At 39.9% G+C, this 13959-nt stretch overlaps 1 protein-coding gene across 1 annotated transcript in view; it reads left to right on the top strand.

The window, feature by feature from the left end:
* The window catches only part of CSMD1 (CUB and Sushi multiple domains 1), a 1578457-nt gene that overhangs the window by 1034197 nt on the left and 530301 nt on the right, over positions 1–13959 (top strand). Inside the window, exon 8 of the mRNA XM_081517452.1 lies at positions 1807–1931. Within this exon, the coding sequence (XP_081373578.1) occupies positions 1807–1931 (125 nt within the window). The remainder of the gene's footprint in view (positions 1–1806; positions 1932–13959) is intronic.

The following is a 13959-nucleotide window of genomic DNA, read 5'->3' as shown; positions in this document are numbered from 1 at the left end:
GTTCTCTGATTCCTAGAATGTCAATGTTCACTCTTGCCATCTCCTGTTTGACCACTTCCAATTTGCCTTGATTCATGGACCTAACATTCTAGGTTCCTATGCAATATTGCTCTTTACAGCATCGGACCTTGCTTCTACCACCAGTCACATTCACAACTGGGTAGTTTTTTATTTTGCTTTGGCTCCATCCCTTCATTCTTTTTGGCATTATTTCTCCACTGATCTCCAGTAGCATATTGGATACCTACCAACCTGGGGAGTTCCTCTTTCAGTATCGTATCATTTTGCCTTTTCATACTGACCATGGGGTTCTCTCGGCAAGAATACTGAAGTGTTTTGCCATTCCCTTATCCAGTGGACCACATTCTGTCAGACCTCTCCACCATGACCCGTCCGTCTTGGGTTGCCCCACACAGCATGGCTTAGTTTCATTGAGTTAGACACACTCAACCTTGGGGCTTGTCAAATGGAGGACACAGGCAGAATTTCCTCCTGTAACAACAAGCTTGTAGGATTATAAAGCAACACTGCACACACTTCAGTGCCAGACAGCAGGCTTAGAAGATGGGATCAGGTGTCCTCAGACCCAAGGCATGTCTCTCGCATTTCCTCATGCACCTGTTGAGTTGTGATGCTGCGGTCACATGCTGTTACTGCTTCCAGCCTTAATCATGTTTTCTGAGGCAGCTCTGGAGCCAAAGCAGTTTTTCCTCTAACTCTAGGCTGGATGGATCACTTTTTTCTAAAGCAAAGTATCTTTCCCTGTAAGATATATTTCTGAAATATTGTAGCACTGGTCTTCCTCTGAATATAATTAACATAACACAATGGTAACACATTCTTTGTATTCACGTGTGCTCACTCGCTTCCGTTGTGTCCATCTCTGTGAGACCCCGTGGACTGTAGCCCACCAGTCTCCTCTGTCCTTGGAATTCTCCAGGCAAGAATGCTGGAGTGGGTTGTCATGCCCTCCTCCAGGGGATCTTCCCAACCCAGAGATGGAACCTGCGTCTCCTGAGGCTCCTGCATTGCAGGCAGATTCTTTACCACTGAGCAACCAGGGAAGCCCCAACAAATTCTTTACTGAGACATTTTTTTCCTTTGTCTTTCATTGGAAACAAGTTTTATGAGGATGATAAGAACACTTAACTTGGAAAGTATCTTTAAAAAAATTTTAAGCATGCATTACTGTTGACTAAGCTACAATGATGAATAGCAGATCTCTACAAATTATTTATCTTACTTAACATAAGCTTTATGCCTTTGAATTAATAACTTCCAATTTTCCCTCAACCCCACTAGCCTCTGCTCACCACCCTTCCAGTTTTCAATTTTATAAATTTGACTATATTTGACACCTCATATAAATGAAATGCTAGAGCCCTTGCCTTTTTGTATACTGAGCCATTTCTTAACCTGGCCTTTTTCAGTCTTTTTTTTTTTTTTTTAGTAGGATGTTTATCCACATTGAAGGACATCCAACTTTGTTTTGATTGCAGGGTTTACTTCTTTCAGATGCATTTCTTACTGAAGCTGCAACACCTGGTCCTGCTATGTCTCTTATTGTTAATTTTAGAGAAGATACCTTAGGGATCATATATTTATTTATGAGAAGATGGCAAAATGGGAATTTGAACCCAAGTCTTTGCTGCATTACAAAAGGTTTATCCGTTAATAGTTACTAATGGGTCACCTAATGTTTTCATGTTGTTTTGACGGCATTACATGGTATAGCACTGTGATGGTTTCTTTTAAAGACATCTTCCGTGAGTAATCTGGGTTGTTTTTGCTTTTGTAATTGCTCAGGGTTGGTGCAAATGTACAGTTCTCCTGCGAAGACAATTACGTGCTCCAGGGATCCAAGAGCATAACGTGTCAGAGAGTCACAGAGACCCTGGCTGCATGGAGCGACCACCGGCCGATTTGCAGAGGTGAGTGGGGGTGGTCACGTCTGCCCAGATTCTCTTTCCCTATAGCTGAATACACAAGGAGATCCAAGTGCAAAGCCCAGTGTATAGACAGCAAAACTTGGTGATGATTTATGCTTTCATGGTGATGTAGATTAACAAGAAATTTTTTTTTGAAATTTTTTAGGAAGTAAACATTTCCAAGGATATTTGTGTTTTTTAAATTTCAGGAAATACATGAGCAAACCTAATCATTCCAACAGATTCTATATAACTTGGTATCCATCTATCTATACACACAGCTTGCATATGTACGAAAATATGTTATATAACTAGATGCTTTGGAAAACAGTATGCAAGTCCCTGTAAATCTAAAAATGCTCACTTTGCAATAGCAGTGAAGTAGTTTTTTTGAATTTTGATAGTATCAGTGATAAAGGGAGTTTGTTAGCATGATCTGAAGCCATCATTTTATTATTAAACTAATATTGGACATAGAACAAAATGTTGCATTATCATCATCTTCTTCAATGAGGTCAAATATTTCTTGCATCTATGAAATATGTGAAAAATCCTACCAGAATTATAGAAGCCATAGTGAAACCAGCAGAAAACTGTTTTGGATATTTTACTAAGGAAAAATTAATAAAATTAAAAGAAAAGCTAGCTGTCTTGTTTTGTTTTGTTTGCATTGTGGCCATCAAATAATTTATGCAAGGTGGTAGTTTTAAAGGAAGAAGAAAAAAAGTGCTAAGTTGAACAAGGAATAAAAGGGGAAGTTTCATATATAACAATATCTTTTCCCTCTTTATAGTCTTTTTCAGATGAATGGATTTATAAATTTTTATTTAAAATGTTTCTGTTATAAAAAGTTATAATACAAAATGAACCATGTCAGTTACATCCTATGAAATAAGGTAGTTGTGAAATACATGGCTAGGTTCATCAAAGGTAAAATACTAGACTGCCTGGTTTACTATAGAGTGCCCTTACCTATAAAAGTCAAGTGCCCTTACCTTTTCACATGTAGCAACACAACTTGTGGCATCTGTGCATCCCGAGGGCAGAGTGGATGTGTGGTCTGCCTGCAGGTGACCCTTCCCCGTGAAACGCTTCCCTTCCTGGAGGAGCACTCGCTCTAGTCAGGAGGAGTGTGTGGCCGTGCCCTCCCCTGATGTCACCAGATTATCTGTGAACTCATGTTTACTAATGCGACATCATTAGGCTTTCAAAGAACTCTAGCAAAACCTGTGTTCCCAGCACGCAGCGGTAATGCTCATTCTCCCAGTGACAAATGAGGACCAAGCCTCAGGTATTAGCTTTCCCCCTAAGAGGGAAAAATATGCTTTCATTTTTTAATGTTTTTCTTGCTTTTCTAGATCAGGAACATATGGAATTATTTTAAAAGCCCACACTAGACAAAACTGGTAAATGTACATCTGTTTCAAATTGATATTAAAAGTAACATAAAGGGAATATCGAGTGGGATATTATTTCATTCTTACCTTATGTATTAATTCAGAACTTTTCCTCATACCCTCTTTGGGCCAAATCTCATCTAGACTCAAAACATTTCTCAGATGTTGGCCCCTAGCTGTCCCTTGACTTGGTACCAAACACGCAGAGACCCTTGGCTCAGCAGACAGCTGCTCCAGCCAGGTTAAGGGCAGGACAGCTCCTCCAGCCCCCTGAACCACCAGCTGCTCACTCTCAGAGGTCCCAGGAGGAGGACTCACCTGACTTTCTGTTCCCACAGATTCTCACAGTCTGCTTTATCATATTGGAGGAGACATGTTCTCCCACAGGGGGTTGTCTGTTGTGTGATTCTTGGTCTGGTTTCCCATGGACAGCTTCTCCCCTCTCTCCAGCACCGACTTCTCTCCCTCACACTCAGATTTCTTCATCTCTTCCCCTCCACCCTCGACTCCCAGTTGATGACTCAGCTGTTTTGCTTCAATTAGATGTACCTTCATTTTCATGGACTAATCTTTTAATTTATTTCCACTTATTACTTGTAACTCCCTGAAATAATGAGCTATAACAGCTGGGAATGATTCTTAAGAAAGGGTTTTCTTATAGGATGTGTATTTTAAGTCTATATACTGGAGCAGACTGTGTCTGGGGAACAATAAAAATATCTTTAAAAACACAGTTTTAAAGAAATCCGTATTTCAGAGCATTTAGGGTAGTAAGACATTAAATAAACCTTAAATCAAAAGTCCTGAAATCTCCTAAATAGAAGAAACTCTATAGGATAGAAGAAACTCTTTAGGATAAGGTAATAACAATTAGGTGACTTTAAAAAATACACCTCAAGAGAAACTTAAAACAAATGGAGGTGAATTTTTTCTTTCATATAGAATTAAGATATGGGCAGTATAGGACAAGGATGGGCAGGTCTGTTTCAGAGATGGAAATTTCCTCAAGTCTCACTCTGTCCTCCCTATGGTCAGACCTCCATCCTCATGGTCCAAGGTGACATCCAAACTCCAGGCAACAGGATGGAGGAGTTTAGGAGAGAGTCTGCGAAAACCATCACATGCATTCCTTCTCAGTCCAATTGGCCAAAGTCCAGCCAGATATTCTCACCTTGTTGTGAGACTTAGAAACATATTTATGTATATATTTATTCTGGGTGGTTATGTATATAGCAAACAATTATACTTCTATGAAAGAAAAGGAGCATAGCTATTAAGGGAATCTTTGCCATGGGGGTGTATTTCTATAAGAAGGAGAGATGGAGTCAATCACTCAAAATATGACATTTTTTTTCTACTCTGTATCATCTGCAGCTTTTCATGAGTGGAGAGTGTAGATAAATTAAGGAATCAATCATCCCTCTCTCATGCCCCTTGGTGTTTTTGTATCTGTGTAGGATTATATTTGTAAGCAATATGGATGAGAAGAGGTGGAGCTGTGTGCCTGTGAATATCCTACTTTCCGGATTAGAAAGGGCTCATCTGTAAGTCTTGCGGTTAAGCAAGGAACCTGTCCTCCACAATCAGCTCCCTTTCTCTGCCCTGTCCTCACCTGGCCGCACAACCTTCTCCCAAGAGGTCACCTTCCTTCTGCAAAGCCCACAGGAACACCCCTCCCTCTAGTCTGGATGACAGTCTTCTATTTATCAAGTAGTCGCCATGTGCCATGACCTAATCAGATACACATACAGATGGATGGCCAAGTGCCTCATTGCATCTTAGGCTGACCCTATAGAGGGTCACTTCAAGGAGCCTCTAGAGCAGGGCTCTCAGCTAGAAATAAAATGCAAGCCACTGAGCTAATTTTAAGGAGCTCAAATCTGGTGATCTGGGACAACCTAGCAGGGTGGGATGGAGGTTCAAGAGGGAAAGAAAATACATATACCTATGGCTGATTCATGTTGATGTATGACAGAAACCAATGCAATATTGTAAAGCAATTATCCTCCAATTGAAAATAACTATTTTTTTTAAAGTATCTAGTAGCCAGATTGGAAAAGGAAAAGAAGCAGGTGCAGTTAATTTTAAGAATATTATTTAACCCTAAACATTCCAAGTATTTTAATGTACAGTCAAAAAAGACTCTAAGGAGATACCTTCCCCCCACTTTGTTTTATTCATACTCTGTCTTGAAAATCCAGTATGCATTTTGTGCTCATGGCTCAGACCAGCAGAATTTCAATCGTCAGATGCGCTGGTGGCTACCATGGACAGTGCCACACTCACTGTTGCTCTCAGCCCAGTCCCAGTTTTCTCAGCTCTCAATACCCTTGTGGGTGTGAAGGGCAGAACTGGTCTCTCTGAGTCACAAGCAGTTTCCTGGCTGTTGTCCCTCACCAGAGAACATACTTTCTCCTATTAAAACCCACCCATTTTCCAGGTTGGCAATGTTTAGGAACCCTGCATCTGTCATCATCCCCTCCTTTAATTAGTGTCTCTACTGTCTTTTAATGACCGATTCCCCAACTAAAGAAGAGCTGAGAAACCTTTGTTTAAGAGGAGATTTTATGACTATTCTCTAAAGATGGCTTTAGCTGTCTAAAATGTAGGGGGAAATGGATAACATGAAGCATAATGCTATTTCAGATGCTACACAAAACAGAATACAGAAGTATTTACTTAGCTATCCGTAGGTTCCAAACACCAAGGGCAATTTTTCAAGTTCATCTTCCCCTCTGTGCTACTGCCAAATACACTGTAAGTTAGAGGTGAGCAGTACAGTTTGGGTATTCTTGATGCACTCTGAGCTTTTAAAGCAGCCCTTATATTGATCATCTCAGCCACATGTTCTAAATGCAACCATCTATCAAATGAAATAAAATGCCCCTGGTCTGAGCACTGCACACATTATGAGATTTCAGATCAGTCAATTAAGGAAGGGCTGATTCTCAAGGTTCCGATCTTCACGAAGGGTCTCTAACTCTTAAGTAATTATCATGCCTTCTCCATGGGAGGATTATCGGATAGAAGCGTTTGATAAATTGCAGTGAGTCAGAAGGGATCTTTCACATCTGGACACTGGGTCCTAAGCCAATGCTTACATTAGCTAATTAGCTCTGAGAATGAGGGATGTTACCTTTTCTTCCTGTTAGCACACAGATGAATGGTTGCCATAGCTCAGTAATTACACAAGTGATTTTGTTTGAAATTATACTGACTTCATTTAGGGATATGAAAACAACCATTATGATTTTTCACAGGGTAAAATATTATGAGTTGTTTGAAACTGTATAAGTATCTTTAACTGGCAATAATTTTTTTAAAATAAGCAAACAAAATAGAGAAGAAGAGGATGTACTTGTATTTTTTTAAGTAAAATGTTTCAGTTGGCATTTATTCCATCAGTGTTTGAGTGGGGTATATAGAGAGAATTTCTTTTAATGCTAAGACACATTGATCTGTGGAATTAAAAATTTTAGTTGCTTTCTGAGTTGACAGGTCACATAAGAAAAATGAAGTGGTTTTTGCAGTTGTAACTGTGGTTACATGGAAGCCAGTTAGAGCCTCTGAGGGTCACAGAATAAAGCTATTATTATCTCAGGATTCCAAGTCAGGTTAGCCCAGCTTAACTTATTAACTTGTCACTTACTGAGAACTTTACAGTGTATTCTTCCCTACTCATATTTTCTCTCCATACAGAAATGACCTTTTAAATAGTAGTGAAAAGACCATTTATACCTGAAAGATGACTTCATTCTACCAGACTAAGGGTCCAGGCAGATTTGAAGACTGTATTTTAATACTGATTATTATGTCAGGTAGCTATGAGCCCAGAGATTTAAAGAAACATACACTTTAAAGAAAAAAAAAAAAACAAAAAACTTCTTTGTCATAGATATAAAAAAATCTATGCACTCTGAACTTTTAAATCAGCCCTTATATTGATTATCTCAGCCACATGTTCTAAATTCAACCATCTATCAAATGCAATAAAATGCCTATGGTCTGAGCACTGCACTCATTATGAGATTTCAGATCAGTTAATTAAGGAAGGAACTGACCTTGATTGAGAGCTCTTAGGATTTACTCTAAGAATTTTCATATATAACAGACACTGGTATTTAGTACATTTATCACATTGTGCATTGCATTCCTAGCACTGATTTGTCTCATAGCTAGAGCTTTGTAATGTCCGACCACCTTCTTCCAATCCTCCTCTCCACTGTTCCCCACTTTATAGTGACCACAAATCTCATCTATTTTTTTACGAGTTTGTTTGTGAAGTGTAATTGCCTAGAACACCATATTAATTCCTGTTACCCAACATAGTGATTCCATATTTCTATACAGTACAAAATGATCATGACAATAAGTCTAGTTACCATACATCACCGTAAAAAGGTATTACATTATTATTGGCTATATTCCCTAAGTCATGTCTAATTTATTTGATGACTGGAATATTTTTTCTGTACCTCTTAATTTCTCAGACTTTTAACTTTTACTTTAATTCCAGTGAATTTGGATAAATTTCTGTTTTTGCATCTAGACCGCTAAGGATTTGTACTCTTTACTTGAGTGTCACTTGGGAGAAAAACATGTTTTTCTCTATTTCTTACTAAGTTACTGAAAATAACAAAGTCACGTATTTTTATGCCACTGCTCTCAAATTCACCTGACATAAATAAAATGACTTGGAAGCCAGTGTTAATTGGGTGCTAATAATGCTCCTGGAACATCCCTGGGGCATTTCTGACAGCCTCCCTGGGGCATTTCTGACAGCCTCCCTGGGGCGTTTCTGACAGCCTCCCTGCATTGGTTGTCTTCCTTCTGCCTGGAATGCTTCTCCCGCAGACCTCCAGGTGGCTCTCCATCCTGCACCCACCGTCAGATGTCATCTCATCCAAACCCTTCAGTGCCCACCCTCTTTCAGATGCTCTGTGAACCCTGACTCTGCTTTGCTGCAGAAGTCGAGTGTCCTCCTAACCTTAGATATGTGTGTGGTTATTCCCCTGATGAAGGCACGGAGCTTAGTTTTGTTGTTTCTTTGCTGTATCCTCTATGATGGAAACAGCACCCAAATCTCAGTAAGCATTCACTGTGTATGTTTTTTTAATTACCTGAGCTATGGTGTTCTACTTATATTCTTTCTTTCAATCCTTACAAAAATCATGGATGAAGTTATAATTATTATAATAAGTGGATAACCTGAGAGGCTTAAGATGAAATAATTTAAGATAACACATCTGATAGTTTCATAAATCAGATCTGGAACTCAGGAGTGATTCAGAAAAGCAAGCTCTTAACCTCTGACATACTTTCTCCATTTTGGCTGAGTCTGGATATAAACATAATATTGGTGGTTTTCTTTTAAATACTACAAGAATCACCCTATCCAATATAATTCTTAATTTGCTTCTAAAAAGCTCCCGAGTCCAGATATCCTATTAATTGAAGTTTAGTCAATTAAAATATTCTTCTCTTCAATTTAATTTCATTGAGTAGTTACTATAGAATGGCAAAGATTCCCGGAACTGATTGTACATAAATAAATAAATTACTACTTCAAGTTGCATAAGATAAATCATGTGAAACAAATACGTGTTATACTTAATAAACACTCAGTGATTAATGGATAAATAGCACATACTGGCATTCAAAACTAGTTAGTTTTCTTCTCCATTTCAACTTTCCTTCTTTATATATTTCCAGTGATTATTTTATAAATTCTAGTTTAATTTTAAAAACACATAAGATATAAATCAAATTTGAGTTTACAAATTTAGAACACTGTCACATAAGTAATATTAACTGTACATTAATTAGATCATGCTTATTATCAAAGAACATTTATTAAGCATTTTTAAGATATCTGTGCAAATTACTTTACGTTAGGTGTAATATTTCCAAAAAGATTCTGACATGGGGGAATGCCTTGGCAGGAGCAGAAAGTGGTGAGTGTGTACTCAACTCTAAAGCATGTAAATGTGTGTATACATTTCCATTATGGGAATGTATTTATATCTTGCTGTAAAGACTTGCTTGACACTAGCATATTGTAATTACCTAATTATTTGCTAAATTAAATACTTTGTTGACTAATTGAATATGTGTTTAGCACAGAAGCAACTGTTTGGGAAGTAGGTCCTGGTCTCCAAGGACACAGTGAGATTGCTCATCACAATCAGAGCAGGTCGCTAAGCCTTCTAGTGTCTGAGCAGCTGCACAGCCCTTCTGGGGAGGAGCGAGGAGGCGGCAGATCCCAGGAGTGGAGAGAGACAGGCAAGGGGGAAAGCTTCAGGGTCAAATCATACAGCCTTCTGATCATCAGTCCAGTTCATACTCAGTTATAGCAGAAACACTGCAGCTTTCGAAGCAGCATGGATGTGGTTAGTAGATAAACTGAGCCCACCCGCCTGCCTTCTGCAGAAGGGCCTGCACACAGGGCCTGGACGCCCTCACCACCCGAACCAAGCTGGACCCTCCAGATGCCCTCACCACCCGAACTGAGTGGGACCCTCTGGACGCCCTCACCACCCGAACTGAGCAGGACCCTCTGGGCACCCTCACCACCCTAAAGGAACGTGACCCTAGGGCTGGTGGCAGAAACTCCCTCCACAGTCATTCCCAGAGCTTACAAATTTAGAACACTGTCACATAAGTAACATTAAGTGTACATTAATTAGATCATGGTTATTACCAAAGAACATTTATTAAGCATTTTTAAGATTTACTTAAAAATCTGGCCTGCTGATGTTCACTCGCGGGATCCACTGCAAGGCAGCTCTAGTCCCGGTTCACCTCTCATCTCTACAGCTGTTCTGTGTTCTCTGGCTCTTCTTACCCTTGTGAAAGACTGTGTGTTTGACAAACATGACAGAGAGTGAAGGCAATGGAAGACAATTAGCTAGCCTTACGGTGCTGGAAGCTGATGCAGGAGGAAGACGGGGCAAGAGTGGCATTCGCTCTGCCCCTCACCCCCCCCAGCAGCTCAGGGAGACTGCAGCTTTGTCTGAGCCTTTCTGCCGCAGAACCAGAGCAGAGAGCGAAAACCCCAGACAGGTTGTCTGCAGGGGATGTAGAACATAACCTCCAGTCTGCACTTCAGCCTCCGTGCAGACTTGGAGAATGGCATGTAGTTCAGTTCAGTCGCTCAGTCGTGTCCGACTCTTTGCGACCCCATGAATCGCAGCACGCCAGGCCTCCCTGTCCATCACCATCTCCCAGAGTCTACTCAAACCCATGTCCATCGAGTCGGTGATGCCATCCAGCCATCTCATCCTCTGTCGTCCCCTTCTCCTCCTGCCCCCAATCCTTCCCAGCATCAGAGTCTTTTCCAATGAGTCGACTCTTCGCATGAGGTGGCCAAAGTATTAGAGTTTCAGCTTTAACATCAGTCCTTCCAATGAGCACCCAGGACTGATCTCCTTTAGGATGGACTGGTTGGATCTCCTTGCAGTCCAAGGGACTCTCAAGAGTCTTCTCCAAGACCACAGTTCAAAAGCATCGATGCTTTGGCTCTCAGCTTTCTTTATAGTCCAACTCTCACATCCATACATGACTACTGGGAAAAATGGCATGTAGAGATCATGTAACTCAAGACACGTTATTATTATCTGTTAGAGACTCTACACATGGGTGGTTGAACTTTGGGTTGTCACCAGTGGCAAATCTGATGGTTGTGACTAGTAGAAAAACCTTGATACAAGAAAATAGTACCTAATGAATTGTAATTGGTGTGATGAAAATAGGATCATCACATGATGAAGAGGCAGGTAATTAGAATGTGGACAACTTAAAAAATCAAAGTCTGAGGTACTAGCTAAAAGTTTCAACAATTCCCCAAGAAAGAGGATTAGAACTAAATACTTAGGCTATTGGTCTATCCAAAATTACAGCAACAAGTATCTATGAGGGTAACTATTAAATACCAGGAATTGTTCTAATTGTTGAGATTACACATAGTGAAGGAAACAAAACAAAACAAAATCCCTGCCATAAATATTCTCACATATTTCATTTCAGCTGGTTATTTTAATGTCTTGATTAAAAGAATGAGTAGAAAAAATTTTCAAAAGTTAATGTATTAGAAAAGTGTACTGCAAAAATACAGACAGTTCTAAGAAAAAGAAAAAAGAAATTGTACATTAATTTGACAACTTTTGGTGAGAAATACCTCTGAAGGGACTGGATTCACAACTCCCTCTTATGAAACACAATACCATCTATGCTGGAAAGTATAGGAAATGTGCTGGTTTCCCATGAATATTTTACTAATAGTTATCCCTCTAAAAATATAATCACTAATAATCCTATCTCCCCAAGCAGTGGGTAAGATGAATTTCACAAGTCAAGTTAGAGGTCAGGCTTCAAAGCAGACAACTGGGACCCATGGCCATTGACGGGCTGTGAGATTTGGTGACCTTTCCAGCAGAGTGGCAGCTGGGGCTAATGACTGGAGGAGTACAAATGGTCAGCGGGAATGTAGCACATTAGTTCCCCACAGTACACATTCTTCAGATGAGTTTGTCTTCAAGTTTGACATGCTTAGAATAGCACTTGGATAATATTAGTTCAAAATTAGTCAACAGCTATTTCTTTATTTGCACTACATTGTTTGTCAGCTCTTCAGTATGAAATTTCACAAAGTAGGAACATGTAATACAAAGGTATGTTGACTCAAATTTTATTGTTAACTATTTTTCTAAGGTTTTTCTAATTAATACCAGTAATGTTGTTGTTGCTGTTTAGTCGCTCAGTCATGTCCAACTCTTTTGCTACCCCATCATGGACTGTGGCCCACCAGGCTCCTCTGCTCATGGGATTTCCCAGGCAAGAACACTGGAGTGGGTTGCCATTTCCTTCTCCAGCTGGTAATATTAGAGTACTTTAAGAAAAGCGTGGACCCGAAGTTCATGATCTTCTGAAGAACTCACTCCTGAAAGCGGACTGCTTGAAGAGGGAACCCATACAGCACAGGTGTATGTGCTGATGGCACGGCTTTACTAGAAGACTTTGGATCCAGGACACACTCACTGAGCTTTGAAAACCAAATCACCTTCTATCCATATTGATGAAATGCATGCAAGCATGCTAAGTCACTTCAGTTGTGTCTGACTCTGCAACCCCATGGACAGCAGCCCACCAGGCTCCCCCGTCCACGGGATTCTCCAAGAGTGGGTTGCCATTTCCTTCTCCAGTATTGATGAAAAGGTGTTGTCCATTTGAAAGCAAGTGCCAATATTTTGAAAGATAGCTTTCATGTTTTTGTTAATCAGTGTATATTAGGTTAACTCTTAGCTAGTATCAAGTAACAAAAAGGTTGTCTAAAGTCATTTTCTCACATTTTTTATGTCCACAACTATCAACATTAGATATGGTGCCAAGGATGTACAGTCAGTGAAGGAAGGATGCTTTCCCAAGATCAAGGGGTGGGCAGTCTTTTGGGAATGAGAGATTTATAGGTTAATAATGACAAAAAAGGAGTATTATTAGAAATAGGCAAATCAACATTATTGCTATATCAATATAAATGGAAAAGGGAATAGTTAGGCACTGCCTGATTAAATGATTTCTTCACCCTGTTCCTCTACAAGATGGCCCTTGGGAGTCAGAAGCCAGTTCAGTTTTGTGCTGCAGCTTAGTCTCCTAGAACAGCACCTGACCTGTACCAATGCTCAGCTGGCAAAAAGAAGGAGGGAAGGAAGAAGGGAGGGAGGGAAGGACGGGTGATGACTAAAGTCTGCTCTTTGGTGGATGGCAGTTTAATCAGTTTATGCTATATGACATCTTAGGGAAATGAACCTGAACTTCTCTTACATCAGTGCTTATTTATGAAGTTAGTTTCCCCCACTCTTTTCTCAAATGCAGTTCAAATTATTAATGTTAAGAATGGAGTTTAGGATGACATTTGATTTCCAAAACTTGAGTATTCATTTAAAAAAAAAATCTTGTTTTCTAAAGAGAAGATCAATTGAAATATTTTTGTATTCAAAATTTAGTCGGCTTTATCAGGTCATGCCATTTATGGGCATTTATGTGCATTTAAGGTATTTTCATTTTCCTTTTGGAGTCATCATTTCTATTTTCTTTCTTCATACTTTTAACTGTATTTTAAGTTGTAATTTGCATTGTGATATAATTTGTTACAGAATAAAATTTAAAACTTGAGAGGAACTTTAAATACCATCTCTTGTATCATTCTCATTTAAAATAGAAAGAATGAGGGACTTCCCTGGTGGTCCAGTGGTTAAGAATCTGCCTGCCAATAGAGGGGGCTAGGGGTTTGATCCCTGGTCCAGGACGATTCCACATGCCTTGGGGCAACTAAGCCTGAGCGCCCCTACTCCTGAGCCCATGCTCTGGAGCCGGGAGCCTCGCCTAGCGAAGCTGTGGCGATGAGAAGCCCACACAGCGCAGCCAGAGGGTAGCTTCCACTCGCCCTGGCTAGAGAGAGCCCACTCGCAGCAACAAAGACCCAGTGCAGCCAAAAATAAGCAAATAAACTTAAACAATAGAAAGGTTGAGGTTGTGGGGGCTGGGATTACTTATTCGAGGTCATATCCTGTAAGGCATAGTTGAGACGTTAATTCTGGTCTCCTGAATTCTTATAGCATTGTATGCAACCAAACGCC

Source organism: Giraffa tippelskirchi, chromosome 8 (genome assembly GCF_054371585.1).
Source record: "Giraffa tippelskirchi isolate mGirTip1 chromosome 8, T2T-mGirTip1v1.2.pri, whole genome shotgun sequence".
Classification (NCBI taxonomy): domain Eukaryota; kingdom Metazoa; phylum Chordata; class Mammalia; order Artiodactyla; family Giraffidae; genus Giraffa; species Giraffa tippelskirchi.
This window is presented reverse-complemented; position numbering and strand designations above follow the sequence as displayed.